This window comes from Natator depressus, chromosome 15, assembly GCF_965152275.1.
Source record: "Natator depressus isolate rNatDep1 chromosome 15, rNatDep2.hap1, whole genome shotgun sequence".
Classification (NCBI taxonomy): Eukaryota; Metazoa; Chordata; order Testudines; family Cheloniidae; genus Natator; species Natator depressus.
Window position 1 is genome coordinate 7,934,119 of NC_134248.1, and position 16,843 is coordinate 7,950,961.

Sequence of the window (16,843 nt, forward strand, 5' to 3'; positions counted from 1 at the left end):
GCACACCTGACCACCATGAGCTCCAGGAGACTGATGTAGAGAGGGGTCTCCTGGGCAGACCTTTTGCCTGAGACAGTCTGTATGGAGATGAGCTACCTATCGCTTGAGGGATGCATCTGAGGTTATAGAGACTGTAGTGGGAAGTTCAATAAAGGAAACTCCTGCACAGACCTTGGATGGGTCCTCCCACCAACTGAGTGAGTGCAGAACTCGATAAGGAAAGGACACCAATTTGTCAAGACTAAGTTTGGTTGGACTGTAGATGGTTCTCAGCTTTGGAAGCAGTGTAGGTGCAACCTGGTGTGTAGTGTGGCAAAAATGCAAGCTGCCATAGGACCTATATGTTGAAGACAACTTTTGACCATTGTTTGTGGGCTTTGTTGAACACTGGAAGTCAGATTTGTCAGTACTGTAAATCCGACAGTAGGTAAGCCCTGGATGTTACGGCATCCAGAGATGCCCATATAAACGGTTTATACTGAACTGCTGTCAAAGTGGACTTTTCCACATTGAGTTGGAGTCCTAACCTGTTGAATAGGGTCATAGATTTCCTTACTGCAGAGACTTCATTGCATGATTAGCCCCTAAGGAGCCAACTGTTGAGGTAAGGAAACACCATTATTCCACATTAACATAGGTGAGCAGCCTCCACTGCCAGGATTTTCTAAAAGACCCTCGTGGATGAATTAACCAAATGGGAGCACCCGATACTGGAAGTGATTCTGGCTGACCATGAAACAGAGGAATCTTTTGTGAGATGGATGTACCACAAGGTGAAAACAGGCATTCTGAAGGTTGACTCTAAATGATGGAATTATATTTGCGAAAGTTACCATCCTGAACTTTTGCACTTTGATGAAAGTATTCAGCACCCTGAGATCTAAGAGCAGTCTCCATCTCCTGTTCTTTTTGAGAACCAGAAAGTACTTGGAATGAAACCCCTTACCTCTCTGTTGGCAGAAACCAGTTCTATGGCTCCATAGAGGAGGGAGAGGATTTGTGTCTCAATAAGTGTTTGTGAGATGGATTTCTGAAACAGGATAAGAAGGGGTCGGGCTGGGGGGAATGGAAATAAAATAGATGAATAACCTGATGCTACAACTCCCAAAACTCATCTGCCAGATGTAATCTGCTCCCATGAAGGCCGAAACCAGGGAAGAGAGTCTGCAACAGTTGGGAGAAGGTAGAAAGAATAGTGCAGTTCTAGATTCTGAGTTGGGGGCTGTTCTTGACCATCAACCAAAACATCAACATTGACATTTAGATGACAAGGAAGATTTGATAGTACTGGAAGATACAACAAATGTTTTCTTTTCTGAAACCCAGGCCTCTTCTTAGATGGTTCAGAAGACCTAGGGAACTGACTGGGTAGAATCTTTGATCTGTCTGTGACCTGCTAAATTTTCTGTTGTTCATAGATGTGTAGAGCCCAAGAGATGTGTGGCCCTCGACTCCTTGAGAATGTGCAAGGATTCAACAGTGAACTCATTCAAGAGCTTAAGTCAATCAAAAAGAAGGCCTTCTACAGTGTTCTAGATTTCCCTTGGGAATCTTGATGTTTGCCACCAAGGTGCATGATGCATGACAACTGCTGTAGAAATAGATCAGGCTGCTGTGTCCTCTCCATCAAGGTCACTGCTAAGAGCTGAACCTCTGTGATGATCATCTGAAATTGTTCCCTGTTTTCTAGAGGGAGATGTTCAATAAACAAATTACATTTGCTATAGTTTGTGTGTTTATATTGAGTAATCAGAGCTTGATAATTAGTGGTCCTAAACTGTAACATTGTGAATGAGTAGGTCTTGTGACCAAAGAGATCTAGGCATTTTTGGCCTTTATGATGTGGCACTGCTTTTAAGCAAGTGACAGACATCACTGGTTTGGTCAATGCAATGTACCTCTCTACAGGCATGCATGCCTAAACTTATTCTTCCAGTTTATCCTGGATCTACTCTTGAACATCCAACAGATGTTGCACTTAGTTGGGATATGCATGTCTCCCAAACAACAAATACAAGAAAGACCATCACTGACCAGGACAGATTCCTGGCAATGTTTGAATCCCAGGGAAACAGGTTTACCTTGGGTAAATAACTATTGAGAGGAGGACCCCTTCAAAAATGGGGCATGGGAGGGTTGTCTAAGGAAATAAATCCCATAGATAAAAAGAAAAATTCTAAATCGAGATTGAACTAAAAGTAGAGCTACACCTAAAACTAAACAAACCAAGAAGCTATTCCTAGAGCAATCTAGAAGTGGGGACCGCAGTACACTCTGCCTCAGACTGAGGCAGTTGACGGCAGTTTGTCCACATTGCTCTCTATACCTTTGTACAAGGCATGAGGATGGCTAAGAGCACATGTGTGGACCGAAGTAGAACATTAACTTCCTTGGAAAACTATTACTACTACTAATGTTACTGTTACTCCTAATTCTTGGAACCACCTTGTCAGCCTGGACCTGGCATTGTCAAGACAAGTCATCCATAAGGACAGGAAAAGTGGCTGACTGATGAGCCACATTAAGGGTATTCTCTGGAGCACATAGTTGGGTGGAGCTCTGCCAGGCCAGGTTTGCTTGCTCTGTAGAAACTTCTGTGGATTATGGGTTCTAAATTGGTTTTGCTTAAAATCCCATGACAAATGGCAATCTGTCTCGTTTTAAATAATAATTGCTGGTTGTTTGCTAAATTCAATTGAGTTTGTGTGTTCTTCTGCTCTTTCTACCTTTAAAGGGAAGTGCTAATAATACTTAAAGGTCCTAGAGAGACTGAAACATTAGTTTTGCTTACAAGTCTCAAAACAGGATTGACTTATTTTAATTCAGTTTGTTTATGTTAATATGTGGGAAGTGACTAAAAAGATAATGGAGAGAAAACAAGTTAACTCTGTACAAAAAGTACATTCTCATTGCTCAGTCATTTGAAACACAAGTTATGAGGCCAAGGCTTGTTCAGATGATGGAAAGTTACCAGTTTAAAACACAGAGCAAAATGTTACTTTCAATGTGGCAATATATTTTCACGATATTTTTCTTATCCAGATTTTGCAGGAAGCAGAGACATTGACAAACATAATGACTATCATTACTACATGCTTAAAACTTCCACTAAAATCCTCTGTTTTTGGCGGGGGGGTGGGGGTGGCAGGTCAGGGAGAACAGAGGAAGCCAAAATAAAGATTAATTAGAAGAACAGCCAGTTTTGTTTTAAAACACAGTGTAATAGCATACATTTCTAGGTAGCTTAAGTTTGCTTAATAGTATACAATTAATAGCAGGGATATAACTTGCTAAACTCCATTTCTAAACTTGTGGTGGCTGAATAGACTGATTCCATTTGATCTGAATGTAAGGGATTTAATTGCAAAGGGGAGACTTTTTGTCTTGAACTACTTACAGTAATTTCAAGCTGGGTTGCTAAGTGTGTTTAAACCTACACAGGCTGGTTGTTTTCCTTCATATTCTGAAGAGAGCAATGGATGGCTAAAGCACTGAATTAACCTAGTTTATTAACTTCCTTCCTACAACCCTACTGCACAAAACAGAACTAATGCCATGCTCTGTTTAGCCTCCAAAACACAAATGAGATGACTAATAGCTTAGAAGGCAGTTTAATTATTAAACACAGAACAGAGTTAAGAAAATTAAATTTAACACCATTTTGGAAAACGCCAGTCCTTGTACATGATTCTAATTAGCATCTGAAGCACTAAAGTCCAGGTTAATGCAGGTTAAATATTTGTACACACTGCATTCAGTCAGTATTCTAGGGCCTTGAAAGGCAGCTGCGTATGTATTAAGAATAGCTTCCCCCTTGTGAGGCCCACTGAAATTCCACGAGGAGCAGATCAAAGACTCTTTCATTAAAAATAGATTTTTTTCTTACTTCTTACTGCAACTTCCCTCTTGAAGCATTTTATTTTATATTTTTGTAACTACCACTTTAAATGGTTTTAAAGCCATTTTTAAAGATCCTTTGCAAAATAATGAACTAGAAAAACCGTATCTGATAAAAGTATTAAATAACAGCAATCCTACTGATTAAGCTTATACAGTTAATCATATAAAAGACTACACCTGCTAGACCAACAGCCTAGCCTAACCTATACAAGATTGTATTTTTTGAAACAAGATCATTCCATGCAACTTTATATACATGGCTGTTGCTTAAATAACGGGATCTTCCAATTAAAAGAATGGCCTGATCAATTCAATAGACACATGCAACTAACATATGACTAGTCACAACAGGAAAGAACATGCTACTGATACAAAGCTATCTGGATTCTTTTTTCATCCCCATGTACAGAACGTTCTACTGGTGCTGAGCAACCGGATTGTCTACATTCAGACTAATTTATGAAGCGTGCTGTTTACGCTGTTCATTTGCTTCCAAACAAGCCAGCAGAGGATGTGGTTGTTGGTCAGGATACCTAAAAAGGCTAGTCAGACTCCCTGGTACACTGTTCTCCCACCGCAATGAGTTACTGCCATTAAAAGTCAATGACAATTACTTGTAAAAAGGCTTGGAAGAATTCATTTTTTAAATTATATTTCAATAGATAAAAACTGAAAAATGCTTCAAATTGATTTATCAACAGATGTTCACAGTTGTGAAAACTTATGGGTCAATTTAAATTTTCCCTTGTAGGAAATTATGGGAAAGACAGATTAGACAATATCTTTTATTGGTCCTGACCTGAAGAAGATCTCTGTGTAAGCTCAAAAGCTTGTCTGACTCATCAACAGAAGTTGGTCCAATAAGAGGAAGTTACTCACCTTGTGCAGTAACAATGGTTCTTTGAGTTGTGTCCCTATGGATGCTCCATAGTAAGTGTATCTGTGCCCCTGCGCCTCTAATCAGAGATTTTTGGTAGTAGCCTCCCTTGAGCCTGCACATGTGCTCTCCCTCCCTCGTGGTCTGCCTTGAGGCTATCTAGCACTGCACAGGCAAACCTCCCCCACAGTTCCTTCTTTACCGCAGAACCCTATGGAGTGGAGGAGGACAGGCTGTGGAGCACCCATAGGGACACCTCTTGAAGGTGAGCAACTTCCTATTCTTCTTCGAGTGGGTATCCCTATGGGTGGTCCACTGTAGGTGACTCCTGAGCAGTTCCCACCACTGGAGGCTGGGACTTCGGAGTGGAGTCTGTTACTACAGAGAGTACTGTGGAGTCGAAGATGGCATCAGAGGCTGAATTTCCAGTGATCACATAATGTTTTGCGAAAGTGTGGGCAGAGCCCAAGCCACTGCTCTGCAGATTTGCAAGACAGGGTCATTTTTAAGGAATGTGACTGAGGTAGAAATTGACCTCATGGAGTGTGTACGGATTCTGGACGAAGGCAGCAGGTTGTGCCCTTGATAAGTGATTAATGCAGCAGAGACCCATTTGGATAGTGTTTGAGCCAATATTGCCCAGCGTTTGGATCTTTGCTCGAGCAAAAGGAAGAGTTCAGGGGACTTCCTGAAGTCTTTAGTCCTGTCCAAGTAGAATGATCGTGCTCTTCTACTTCTTGCATATGCAGAATTGCCTCACTGATGTCACGATTTGGGTTTGGGAAAAAAACAGGAAGATGGATCTGTTGATTTATATGGAAAGTGGAGGCAACTTTAGGGAGAAACGTGGGATGCGGCCTCAGAGTTACTTTGTTTTTAAAAAAGACCGAGCATGGTGGGTGTGCCATGAGGGTTGCTAGTTCTCCTATGCGACTAGCTGAAGTGATGGCTGTTAGAAATGCTTTCTTCATGGACAGGTGTAAGAAAGAGCAAGTTACCATGGTCTCAAAGGGAGGTCTAGTCAAAGCCATGAGAACTAGGTTAAGATCCCAGGTTGGAGTGGATATCAGGTAAGGGAACCAGACTTGTCTTGGCCAGGAGAGGCTATCAGAATAACTCTTGCTTTGTCTTGTTGAATTTTCAACAGGACCTTGGGTAGAAGAGGAAACGGGAAAAGGTATACAAGAGGTCCCCACCCCATGGAAGGATAAGGGTGTCTCCCAATGAATGTTTCCCCAGACCGGCCCTGTAGCAGTAACAAGGACATTTTTTGTTCCGGTAAGTACCAAAGAGATCTGTAGTCAGGGTTCCCCAAAGGGTGAATGTATCTTGGAGCAGGTCTAAGTTCAGTTCTCATTCGTGCCTGTGAGAAAAATTTCTACTGAGATTGTCGGCTGTCACGTTCTGTATCCCTGGTAGATAAGACACCTGAGATGAGCACATTGTGATGGATGCATCAATTCCAAAGTTTGAGTGCTTCCATACCTACGGAGCGAGATCTGGCACCCTCTTGGTGATTTATGTAAAAAGGAAACACTATGAAGGAGAATAAAAGAAACAAAATCAGCTACTACTTATGCTAATGATGCAGATAAGGCAGGGACTGCTGCTTGCTCCATTGGTGGCCAAAGGCCTGAAAGATAACACATCCACTTCTGATACACTGGCCCACTCCTCACTTACATTTTTTATCTGCTAAATATTGTATATACAGTTCATAGTAGCGTTTTCACTTCTTTCATCACTGTCATACTTTTCCAGGCATCGTACAAGGCTAGGTCCTCTCTATGGGCAACACCGTGTTCTTCTAGTAAATGTAGCACACATTTTCTAAGTAGTGCAGCTACACAGTCATGATTACCTAGCATGATGGAGACACCATCTGAAGTGAACATTCACTGTATAACCAGACTGTGATCTGTGTAGAATTGTTTTATGGCATCTTTAATATGCCGAGCACCTCATACAGCTAACTGGACAATACCAGCACACACAGTCTTGTGCCTGACATCATTCTGAGCTTGATGTAGAGGACTGACATTTTGTTCACTGCAATATTGATGCTCTTGTCAATTACCAGCGTATGAAATTGTGAATTGCATACAGCAGCCAAGATCTCATTTTGGTCTCCTACATTAATAGATTGTAGAAATTCAAATGCATAGTTCTTGCTTCTCCAGCTGGCAGGAAGATTAACCTATTTCACTGCGTGGTTGTGAATGTGCTGCATGGACAATATGGATAAATTTATTTATATAGCAAGAAGTACATTATCAATCAGTATTTTTACTTCATCTCAATTTGCTCACTGACGTTTCCCCTTTTCTGTCCGCTTTCAGTAGACTCCATGCATTAAATGCTTAATTCTAAAGCCATGTTTCCAGTTGTGAAGAATTTTTACTGCATCACCATGAGCTTTCTGAACTAAATGCCATTTCAGAAAGTCCAGTTTCTATTCATTCTATTTTTTACTAGTTGTACTCCCAGCCACTACAGATGCACTGTCGATAACATACTGCTATACGGCCACACAGCTTAAAGGGAACACTGGTTGACATTCAAAAATGAAAGCCTTCTAACCATTAAAACACAAATCATCAACATCACATGTCAACATATACAAAATAAATATCCTTAAATCAAACAATAATAAGTTCTCAAGCAGCATTTTTCTGACTTTGCCTATTTCTACATTTCAATTATTATTGATGGAAACATTTCTTTTTACCATTAAATTGATGTTTACCGACTTCTAATGATAAAAATGGAACCTTTACAAAGCCTACTTGGAATCTGCGAGGGGAGAATCAGACCCTTCAGAGTTTTGGTGCTTTCTGGCACAGGCCTGATCTAGAGTAGTATCATCTGTAAGGCACAGTGCAGACAGGGATACTTTACCCACCACACTATCTCCAGAGTTCACTTACCATTGTTGGGGCTAAATCCATCCTCATTGGGATAATTTGCTGGAGCTACCTGGATGGTTGCAGAGGTTGGAAATACCAGGATGTGCGTACAAGAGGCATCCTGAGGGGTATTCAGTTGAGATGACTGCAGATTCAGTGCAGTACTGCGGCCAAACACGGATCCCATAGTGACAGCATCTTTCAGGACAGAAACAAAGGCAGAATCATGAATCCTCAGTCTTGCATGTTGTGTATTTGTGTTTAGTCCAATAAAATTACTAGACACGTAATCTGGAATGGCATGCTAATAAAAATGTTTTCTGAGGTTTCTTGCTTTAACTCTAAAAGCCTTTTTACTGGTAAAGCCTGATGACTTTAAGGTAACAACACTATATGTATAAATGGAACCTCTAGCCACCTGATCTCATACTGCAGTTCGCTCTATCTTTCCTTCTGTCATCTCATGCTGCTCCTTAGTCCATCCCACACTTAAAAGTAGCATAAAACTGACAGAAGAGAAGGGAAAGGTTTAAAAATCTGTCTAAAAAACCCCAACAACCAAAAAAAAAAACAAACCACCCCACCAGATTTTAAAGCAAGACATTTATAGCCAAAAATACCTGTGAATTTTCGTTTGTTTAAAACTGGAAGCCTTATTTACAATCCATAATGCTAATCAAAATCTGACCTAACCTAAGAACCGAACAGTGATTGTAAATGAAAAAAAATAATTCCCCAAATTCACAAAAAGCTACATAAAATGTAGCACTCCCTGAGATGAAGAGAGAGTATAAATTCAAGCACAAAAAAGCCAACAAAAGGAAACAACAAATACCTACAATTCAGACAAATACAACAAATGAGAAACAGAGGAGGTGGAGGAGGAAACATATTTTTAAAATTAAACAATCCAGGTAATCTTAAAGTCAGAAAATTGTTCCATGATATACTCAACAGCATCTCTTGTTGTCACAGTAACTTCCACTTCCCACTGAGGAGCTTCATGAACCTAACTTTAATTTGGTTCTCCCTTGTGGATTTCTGTACATAACAGGGCCTCTTCAAGAACAAATGGATATTACGGGGGCCGTGGTTTTAGCCTCACTTTCAATGTGAGTCACAATTCCAATCTCCCCCTCTACCATCCCATCCTCCCCACAAAGACACACACAAACACACTTTTTGATCCTTCACACAGAAGAGTTCCCACAGCAGGAATTTTTGCAGACCCCTCTGCATCAGGGCCCATACAATAGTGATATATTTATTCAAGCTGAATATATGAAACCAGTCTTCCTCCAGGGCATGACTTTCCAAATAAAGCTACCAGGAGACCCCATCATCTTGACAGGGCATAAAGAAATCTCCTTCCTGGAAGTAAACTCCCCCAGCACTGCAATTCCAAGTACTACTATAGTCCACTGGGCTGTCCCAAATTATAACTTTTCTTGCTCTTCTTTCATTCATCTATCCTAGTGAGGTCTCGCTGTTGTCACCAGAAACCACCCAATTTGAAGAACGTCCAATGTGGACTTTAGGCCAAGGAAAAGTTTTAGTAACATGCATTTCTGTAGTTACCTGGCATCACTACAAAGGACCCCTGGGGCTCCATGGCAACCAAGCAGGCACTGAGGATAGAAGGAGAGTCTGCTGTTGAGATCCCACACATGCGGCACACTTCCTTCAGCTGTTTGCTGATTGTCTGCAGGGAACATTCCCCAAGGAGGATACTCCAGTCTGAAATGCAGTTAGTTTCAAGAGAATGTAACAAAACTCTGGAAATATCTCAGTAATGTTATTTCTACCTTCTGTAATATGGTGGTGTTGGCTGAAAATAAATATTAACAACACTTTGTGCTTCTATGGCATCTCAAACATTAATAAATTAAGCCTCAAAACATCCCTTTGAGATAGAGAAGTACAATCCCTATCTTACAGATGGAGATAGGCACAGAGAGACTATGAACTTGAGCAAGTCAGTTAAAACGATTCCGTGTTAAAGTTGGGATAAAGCCACGTTCTACTGTTTCTTCTGCTTTAACCACTGGAATAGCTTTCCTTCTATTGGTAATGAAAAGCAGCCCAGGAGATACGAACAAGGAATGAAATAGTTACTGTAAAGTACGTTCTGTTTGTTAGATGGCAAATACTGTTTTCTGGTTCAGGAGGTGTTGCTTCACTCAGAATGTCTTCCAGTAACAGTTCTGGCAATATTAGTTTTGCATTGGTTCTCTTAATAATTTCTTACACAACCATTCAAGTCAAATACATTATCTTAAGAAGATCCACTGTCTCTGAGTGGTGGTGGCAGTAACAGATCATGGTATTCCTTAACTGTTAGTGTGGGATTCAAAAATCCTCTTCCCTTAATTGTAATCTAAATCTCAGCTATTACCCTTATGTAGCGCTGAAGATCAGCTGCTCAGTAAGCATGAGACTTTGCTCCTATTTCACAGGTCCTTCGCCACACACATTCTGTCACTGACACGCAATGTGGTTTGCCCTAACATTTGAATGTTGTGAAAGATGGTAATGGTCAGAAGAAATGTCCTTCTAAAAGGAACCTGATTTACAATTACAAATGGGATCAGAGCTCTGGATCCAAATGACACGTTCTGAACTGCCTTCTAATGTGAATCATTCAAACAAACAGACACTATTTTTCCTCTTAATTTTTAGCAATAAGACACTCTAGGCAGTGCATAACTGAGGGATTACCGAAATTGGACTTGGCCTTTAGCCTCTTACTTAATAATGCACCCAGAGCATGCAATAATCCCTCAGAAATGCACTGCCTGCCTCGTCCTATTACTTTAATGTCACTCCAGCGTGAGCATTCTTTACATGAGATCATCTCTCAGTTGAACTGTTCCTTTTTCTACAGAAGAAGTAGAAATACAATTGTTTTCATCTGACTAACATGCTGCAAACTGGAGTGCTTGAAATCTGAGTGCTCGGTCAACATGAATCCCCACGCACAACACCAGAAAATGCCATAGCGCTACAATTAAAAAGAAAGAAAGAGCTGTGAAGGTGAGTATTTCTTCAAAGTAGCACTCAGATGCACTGTAAAACCGTGGCAGAGGATCTCCTCTGATAGAACAAAAGCAGTTTAAGACTCTGAGGTCAATCTTCTGAAAACAGCTACCAGGAACCCCAACTAAGCAGACAGACTCACAATAGAGCCAGGGGAAAGGATCTGCTGATTTTAAATTCTCAATCTCTGTTCCCTTTCACCCTCTCCACTTTAACTGACAGCCCTGTGGTTGGCACCTCATTCCCCAACCAAGAGATAAATAACTGCTTCTTCCTAAAGCCAATTTAAGCTCCTCCTTTGTGTGTACTAGCTGAATTGAAGGTAGTGTGATTTCTGCTTCTGTTCCTACACTGACTGAAGCAGCAGCTCCCTAAGGCTAGCCTGAGTGCTGGTATAGAAAAATGATACACGCTGCTTATCTGATTTATTTTAATTAGCCACAAACCCATGAATCTGGGATTGCTTTGAATAAGTCCCTACAACACCTTAGGTGATTAATGTGAGAATGCACACTGTTTTAAATAAGATCTTTATCCTCCAGCCTACATTACCTTTCATGCTCCACTTCAAACAACAAAACGCACTAAATGTCTTACCTATATCCCAATCCCAGCCCTAAGATTTGCTCCATTTTTCAGTGTGGAATCATCCACCCAGACCTGCATAAGAGCCACCATCCTTCTGGCTGAAGACAGGAGGAACTCCTTTCAGGGCCTGTACGTACTGATCTTTAAATTAGGAGGGATCATTTCCTGAGTGAAGCAAGGCACTCCTCTTCCAATCTATGTACTAACTGCATAACTCCAGCCACGATGAGACGTCTCATACTACCTCAAGAAACTGAACTGAGGTCAACTACATGGCAGCACCAGAGTGCCACCATATTGCTAAACTCAAAATCTTGTTTGTAATACTGTTTCTGGTAATCACTGAGTATTGCAGACATGCAAGTAGAAACTTTTTTCAGTGCAAGCACAGGCTGGTTGCAGCTTTACTGTATGGGACAGAAAAAGGAATTTTACAGCATAGTCATTCAGTGGTCTGCCAAAGAAAGTATTCATCCAAGTGATTAGAATGCATAGGCTACCAAAAGTAACTTCTGTTAGCTCACATATTCATCTGATTTTAAGGAGGAATAATGTATAAATCACTATCTACCAAATGTTATTGTAAATCAGTTCTACGGTCTTTATAATGAGGTGACCTACAACCTTACCTCAACATATACCATACCAGGTTATTCAATTACTGATTTTTTTAACCCTGTTCAATATTTTATCTTGTTTTTGAATTTGGATCAGCTTTGGAAAATGAAGTTCTCTGCACACTGGATTTTCTTTCAGTGTAGCCTAAGTAAAATTCTCCATAGTGCTCTGTCAATGTCCACAATCCCCTAATGGGGATGCCAATTGTTGGACATCCCTTGCAAGCCACAAGGTACACCCTAATATTAAGTAAAACCTAGTGACCAGTTCATTTTTAGTTACTTTGCAATTGATGTAATTTTGACACATTGCTCAGTATCTTCACTGTATTCAGTAGAGTTGCTTCCATTTGAAGTTTTAAAATCAGATCTTAACTGTGTATCTGCTACTTTCCTGTGAACACTATACCCTGACAGGATCCATATGGGCCAGCTCCTCAGTTACCCTAAGCTTATGCTAGACTGTGACCAGGACAGGGCTTCACATTTCCAGGGTTAAAATTATACATAGTATGCTACTGTATTAAACCACCCAATAATGCCAGGCTGTACTTCACTTTTGGCTTACTAGTCTCCCTATGATTACTATCCTTATGCTTTTGTTATTGCTCAACACTAATAGGGCCCATCAGGCCAAACTGCACTAAATTACATCAACTGCCTTGTGTGCTACAGCGAATACCTGAGTACTCAGTACTAAACTGAGACTGTGTAAAACTGGATATAGCCGATTGTAACACTTTAAAAAACAAACCAAACCAACCTCTTGCTCCTTTTGGGGTTTTTCCTTAGCTACTAACATGTACGTGTTGTGTAAGCATTTCGCAAAAGCAATAACAATATTTACCATATAGCAATGAACATTTTTGAAGTACTGTGCAAATAGTAACTAGCTAATCCACACACCTGTGGGCAGCAGGTGAGCAAGTGAATATAGTTATCCTCATTGTACAGACAGGGAAAGAGACAGAGATAAGATGACTTGCCCAGGCCACACAATGACTTAGTATCAGAGGTAGGATTATAACTCCCGGTTGTAGTGTCTGGTTTGCAGCATCATGTTCAATATATTAAACCATCCTACCTGACCACGAAACTAGCATATAGCTAGGGTGACCAGACAGCAAGTGTGACAAATTGGGACGGGGGTGGGGGGTAATAGGAGCTTATGTAAGAAAAAGACCCAAAAATCGGGCCTGTCCCTATAAAATCGGGACATCTGGTCACCCTACGTGTAGCTCTACTCCTCAGCACATGGCATCCTTAGCTGTCCTTACCTTTTAACTCCCCGTGGCCCAGTCTTCCAAGTCGCCCAATTACAACTCTCCAGGGCAGTGATGTCATCTGTACAATCCCAACACACCATTCCCACAGCTTTTGCAGACCAATTTTACGTGCAGACACTTTGCTCCTCCTTGATCTGGAGATAAGGAAAATGAAGCAAGAATTTCAGATTTCTATTCCATGTCACTATTTCACTTTTCCTATCTAACTGAACTCTTATACTGCCCCCAGAACTGTAAGAGCTGAGTGTCTCATTTACATTCAAATACCAAAAAGTAGAAAAGGAGTCTTTCCCTCCATTATAGGCATTGCAGTAGTACCCAAAGGCCCCAGTCATAAAATAAGCACCACCGTGCTGAGCACTGTACCAGCTGTACTTGGAGATGCACTCAGTTGGCATTTATAAAGCAACCACTTTCTTACTCCATACTTGGTAAGCTATGACACAAACCATCAATACAAAGAAATGTTATCACCTCAGTAACAGGGGACTAGAAAGGGATGTGCAAACGGCCAGATAAAGTGAACATAGAGAAATGTCGACCCAAACTTAACATAAAACTGAAGGTTTCTACCTGTTTGGCAAATCAATATTTACAATGCAGGTTTCCAACAGCTCGCCATGGAGGTCAGTGCAGGATGCCAGGAGCCAGCGCTGATCATGAGACAAACAATATCCAACAAAGAGTACATTGTATTTCTGACTGGCCTCTCCAAATGTCTCCCCAAGCTCTGTTTGTTTGTCTTTGATGGGTGCCAGTATGAAAGGAGGAGAGTAGAGCTGAATTGGACTGGGGCGCTGTAATTAAAGTCAGCATCATCATCATTAGTACAGAGTTATCTAAAGCAGTGCTTGTATAAGAAATGCATAACATGGAACGGTGATATATACATGAAGAAATATGAAAGTTATGAAACAAAGAGGTAGAAGCCAAGGAATTCACACTCAAAACTAATATATCCTGGAAAGAGATGAACATAAAGGAATTCATCACCATTAATAAATGTCACCTAATTCAGACAGTCTCATGCACTTAGAAATTTTTTACTCCTGGAGGAATTCTGCACCACTGCACATGTACAGAATTTATGTCCCCTGCATATTTCTTTGCTTCCCCGCAGAAAAATGACTTTCTGATGGGGAAGCAAAAGGAAGCCACAAGATCGATCATGCAACCCTCCTCAGCAGTATGTTTCGGGTGCCCAGGACTGCCGGCAGAGAGGTAAATGACTCTGGGGCCGGAGGTGGGACTGGGGAAGATCCGGCTGGTGGTTCCTACCCTGCGCTGAGCTCAGCTGCTAGTCCAGGCTGGGCTGGGGAGGATGGAACTTCCTCTTCCCCTGCATGGCATCTGGGTCCGGGTCAGACACACCTCCAGATTTCTCCCCTGGCTGCAAGAAGCTCTGCAAACTGCCCTCCCCCACTTCCTGCACCCATTTCTCCTCATCTGCAGGGGGAGGGATCCCTGTACAGGGAGCTGCTCCCACATCCGCCCAACCCCATGCATCCAGACCCCCTCATACCCAGACCCTCCTGCCAAGCCTCACCCCCCTGCACGCAGAATGCCCCATGATGAGCCCCACTTCCCTGCTCTTAGACCACCCCAACAAGCCACCCACACCCAGATCCTCACCCCACCGAGCCCCAACCAGCTGCACCTGGATCACCACCCCACTGAGCCCCACTCCCCCACACCCCTCCCCCTGCTGAGCCCCAACCACCTTCACCTGGACCCCCTTGCAGAGTCCCATTACCATTGCACCCAGAACCCCCTAAGCCCCCGTGCATCCAGATCCCCCACACCTGGATCCTCCCACATTAAGCCCTTCCACATTTGGATCCTGCCTTGCTGAGCCTGCCTCCCACACCTGGGGTGTTACTGAGGGCAGGCCGGTCCTTGCACTATGTCAGGGTTGGATGCAGCCTCATCACTGAGTTCATGTCCCGGGGGGAGGGGGAGAGCTACACAGTGATCTCCCACCTCTGTGCAGCTAGTGGCCTGTGCTCCCCAATACCATGCTGGAGCCTCCATATTTATTTGACAAATAAAATTTACAGAATTTTAAAATATCGTGTGCAGAATTTTAATGTTTTGATGCAGAATGCCCTCAGGAGTAAATTTTTTTTAAAAAGTCATGGGCACTAAAATGTATTTATAAAGATGCTGAACTTTTATTTTCCTTTTACAGATAAGGAAACTAAGGCACAGAGGCTGTGACTTGCCCAAAGCCGCGTAGCAAGTCAGTGGCAGAGGTAGAAATTTAAACCCCAATTTTCTGACACTCAGCCTTGTGCTTTAATTGCTAAACGTGCTAAATATATACAGGCTACTGACAATTTGATCTAAGAAATATCTGTATGTGGTAGTGATGAGTTGATAACTCATGAGTAATGGAGTGACAGAGTCACAAGTTATAAACCTTTTAAAATAGGGGCTTCTATGTAGACAGTGCTGATATAACCTCATGTAGCAAGGGTCAGGAATGGCAATCATAATATGAATACAAAGTATCTGAAATCCTGCAAAGTACAAACCTTTGTTTTTCTTTTAAATCCCATTTCAGAGCTATTTTGGAGGTCTCAGTGTCAGAGCTGAACAGCAGGCCTGCTGCTAATCAGTTCTACGGTAATCACTAACTCAGGTAAAAAAATTACCAGATTTTGAAGGACGCCCCCTAGGATTATTCAGCACCCAGTTTGTAATTAAAGTATTAATACAATTCTGCCTCTGTGTGTAAATACTTTCAATCACCCCTGAAACAATGCATACCCAGTAATCAGTCATCACCTTACTAAACCACCTCCTTCTCAAACATTGTGTTGTATCCCTAAAGGAATTATAAAGCAAAGGAGGTTACTGGATAGGTGGTCTAGAGTAAATGATCTAGGAACTGATAGGCTATCATGTCTAACTTTTTAGTTAACTGAGAATACATTTTGGGTGGGGATGCATGAGAAGTGTACGTACAATGGAGAGAACAGTCTTCTGCCCATCTGTGGTATACTAAATACAAACAATTACATGTGAAAATGTTACTTTTCTTGTCCTGTTAATTTTGTCTTCTTTTGTCTCTTTGAAAAATTAAAAAGGTGGCAAAGAAAGAAAAAATAAATCAGTTTGAGGAGAAACAATGAAAAGTAATGTTTTGGGTTCTTATACAGGTTGGCGCACCATCCCCACTGCTGCTCTCTTTCTTTCCCTTTCCTTACCAATACTCATCCGTTTCTTTCCCTTCTCCTCTCCACCTATTTGCCCATTCAGATCTATTATCCCTTCCCCTCTCATGGTGATCCTTTCCACTCTTGTTCAGCCTCCTTTCCTCTCCCCCACCCCTCCTCCCTCTGTTCTTGTCTGTTCTGCACCACATGGACCACTGTGCTGTCTGCACATAAACTGGAGAAGCTCAGGTGTTGCATTATAAAATAATGCCATATTGTCATGGCACTATTACAAAATACAACACCTAAACAATGGTACAGGGTCTTGTGCTGGGCCTCCATTAGAGTAAGACAGGGAGCTGCTGGCAGAGTGTTTTCTGTGAGTGTCCTTAGATTTTGGAATTCACTGTTCCCCTTGGTCAAAACTAACCCAATATCGTTGACCTACAGGCATGCTGCAGTGTCCATTGGTTTG

At 41.7% G+C, this 16,843-nt stretch overlaps 1 protein-coding gene across 1 annotated transcript in view; it reads right to left on the bottom strand.

Moving 5' to 3' along the window:
• The window catches only part of MED13L (mediator complex subunit 13L), a 424,792-nt gene that overhangs the window by 18,175 nt on the left and 389,774 nt on the right, over window positions 1-16,843 (bottom strand). Inside the window, exons 24-27 of the mRNA XM_074972328.1 lie at window positions 13,784-14,007; window positions 13,202-13,344; window positions 9,262-9,420; window positions 7,705-7,881 (exon numbers count right to left, since the gene is read on the bottom strand). Coding sequence (XP_074828429.1) covers window positions 7,705-7,881; window positions 9,262-9,420; window positions 13,202-13,344; window positions 13,784-14,007 — 703 coding nt within the window. The remainder of the gene's footprint in view (window positions 1-7,704; window positions 7,882-9,261; window positions 9,421-13,201; window positions 13,345-13,783; window positions 14,008-16,843) is intronic.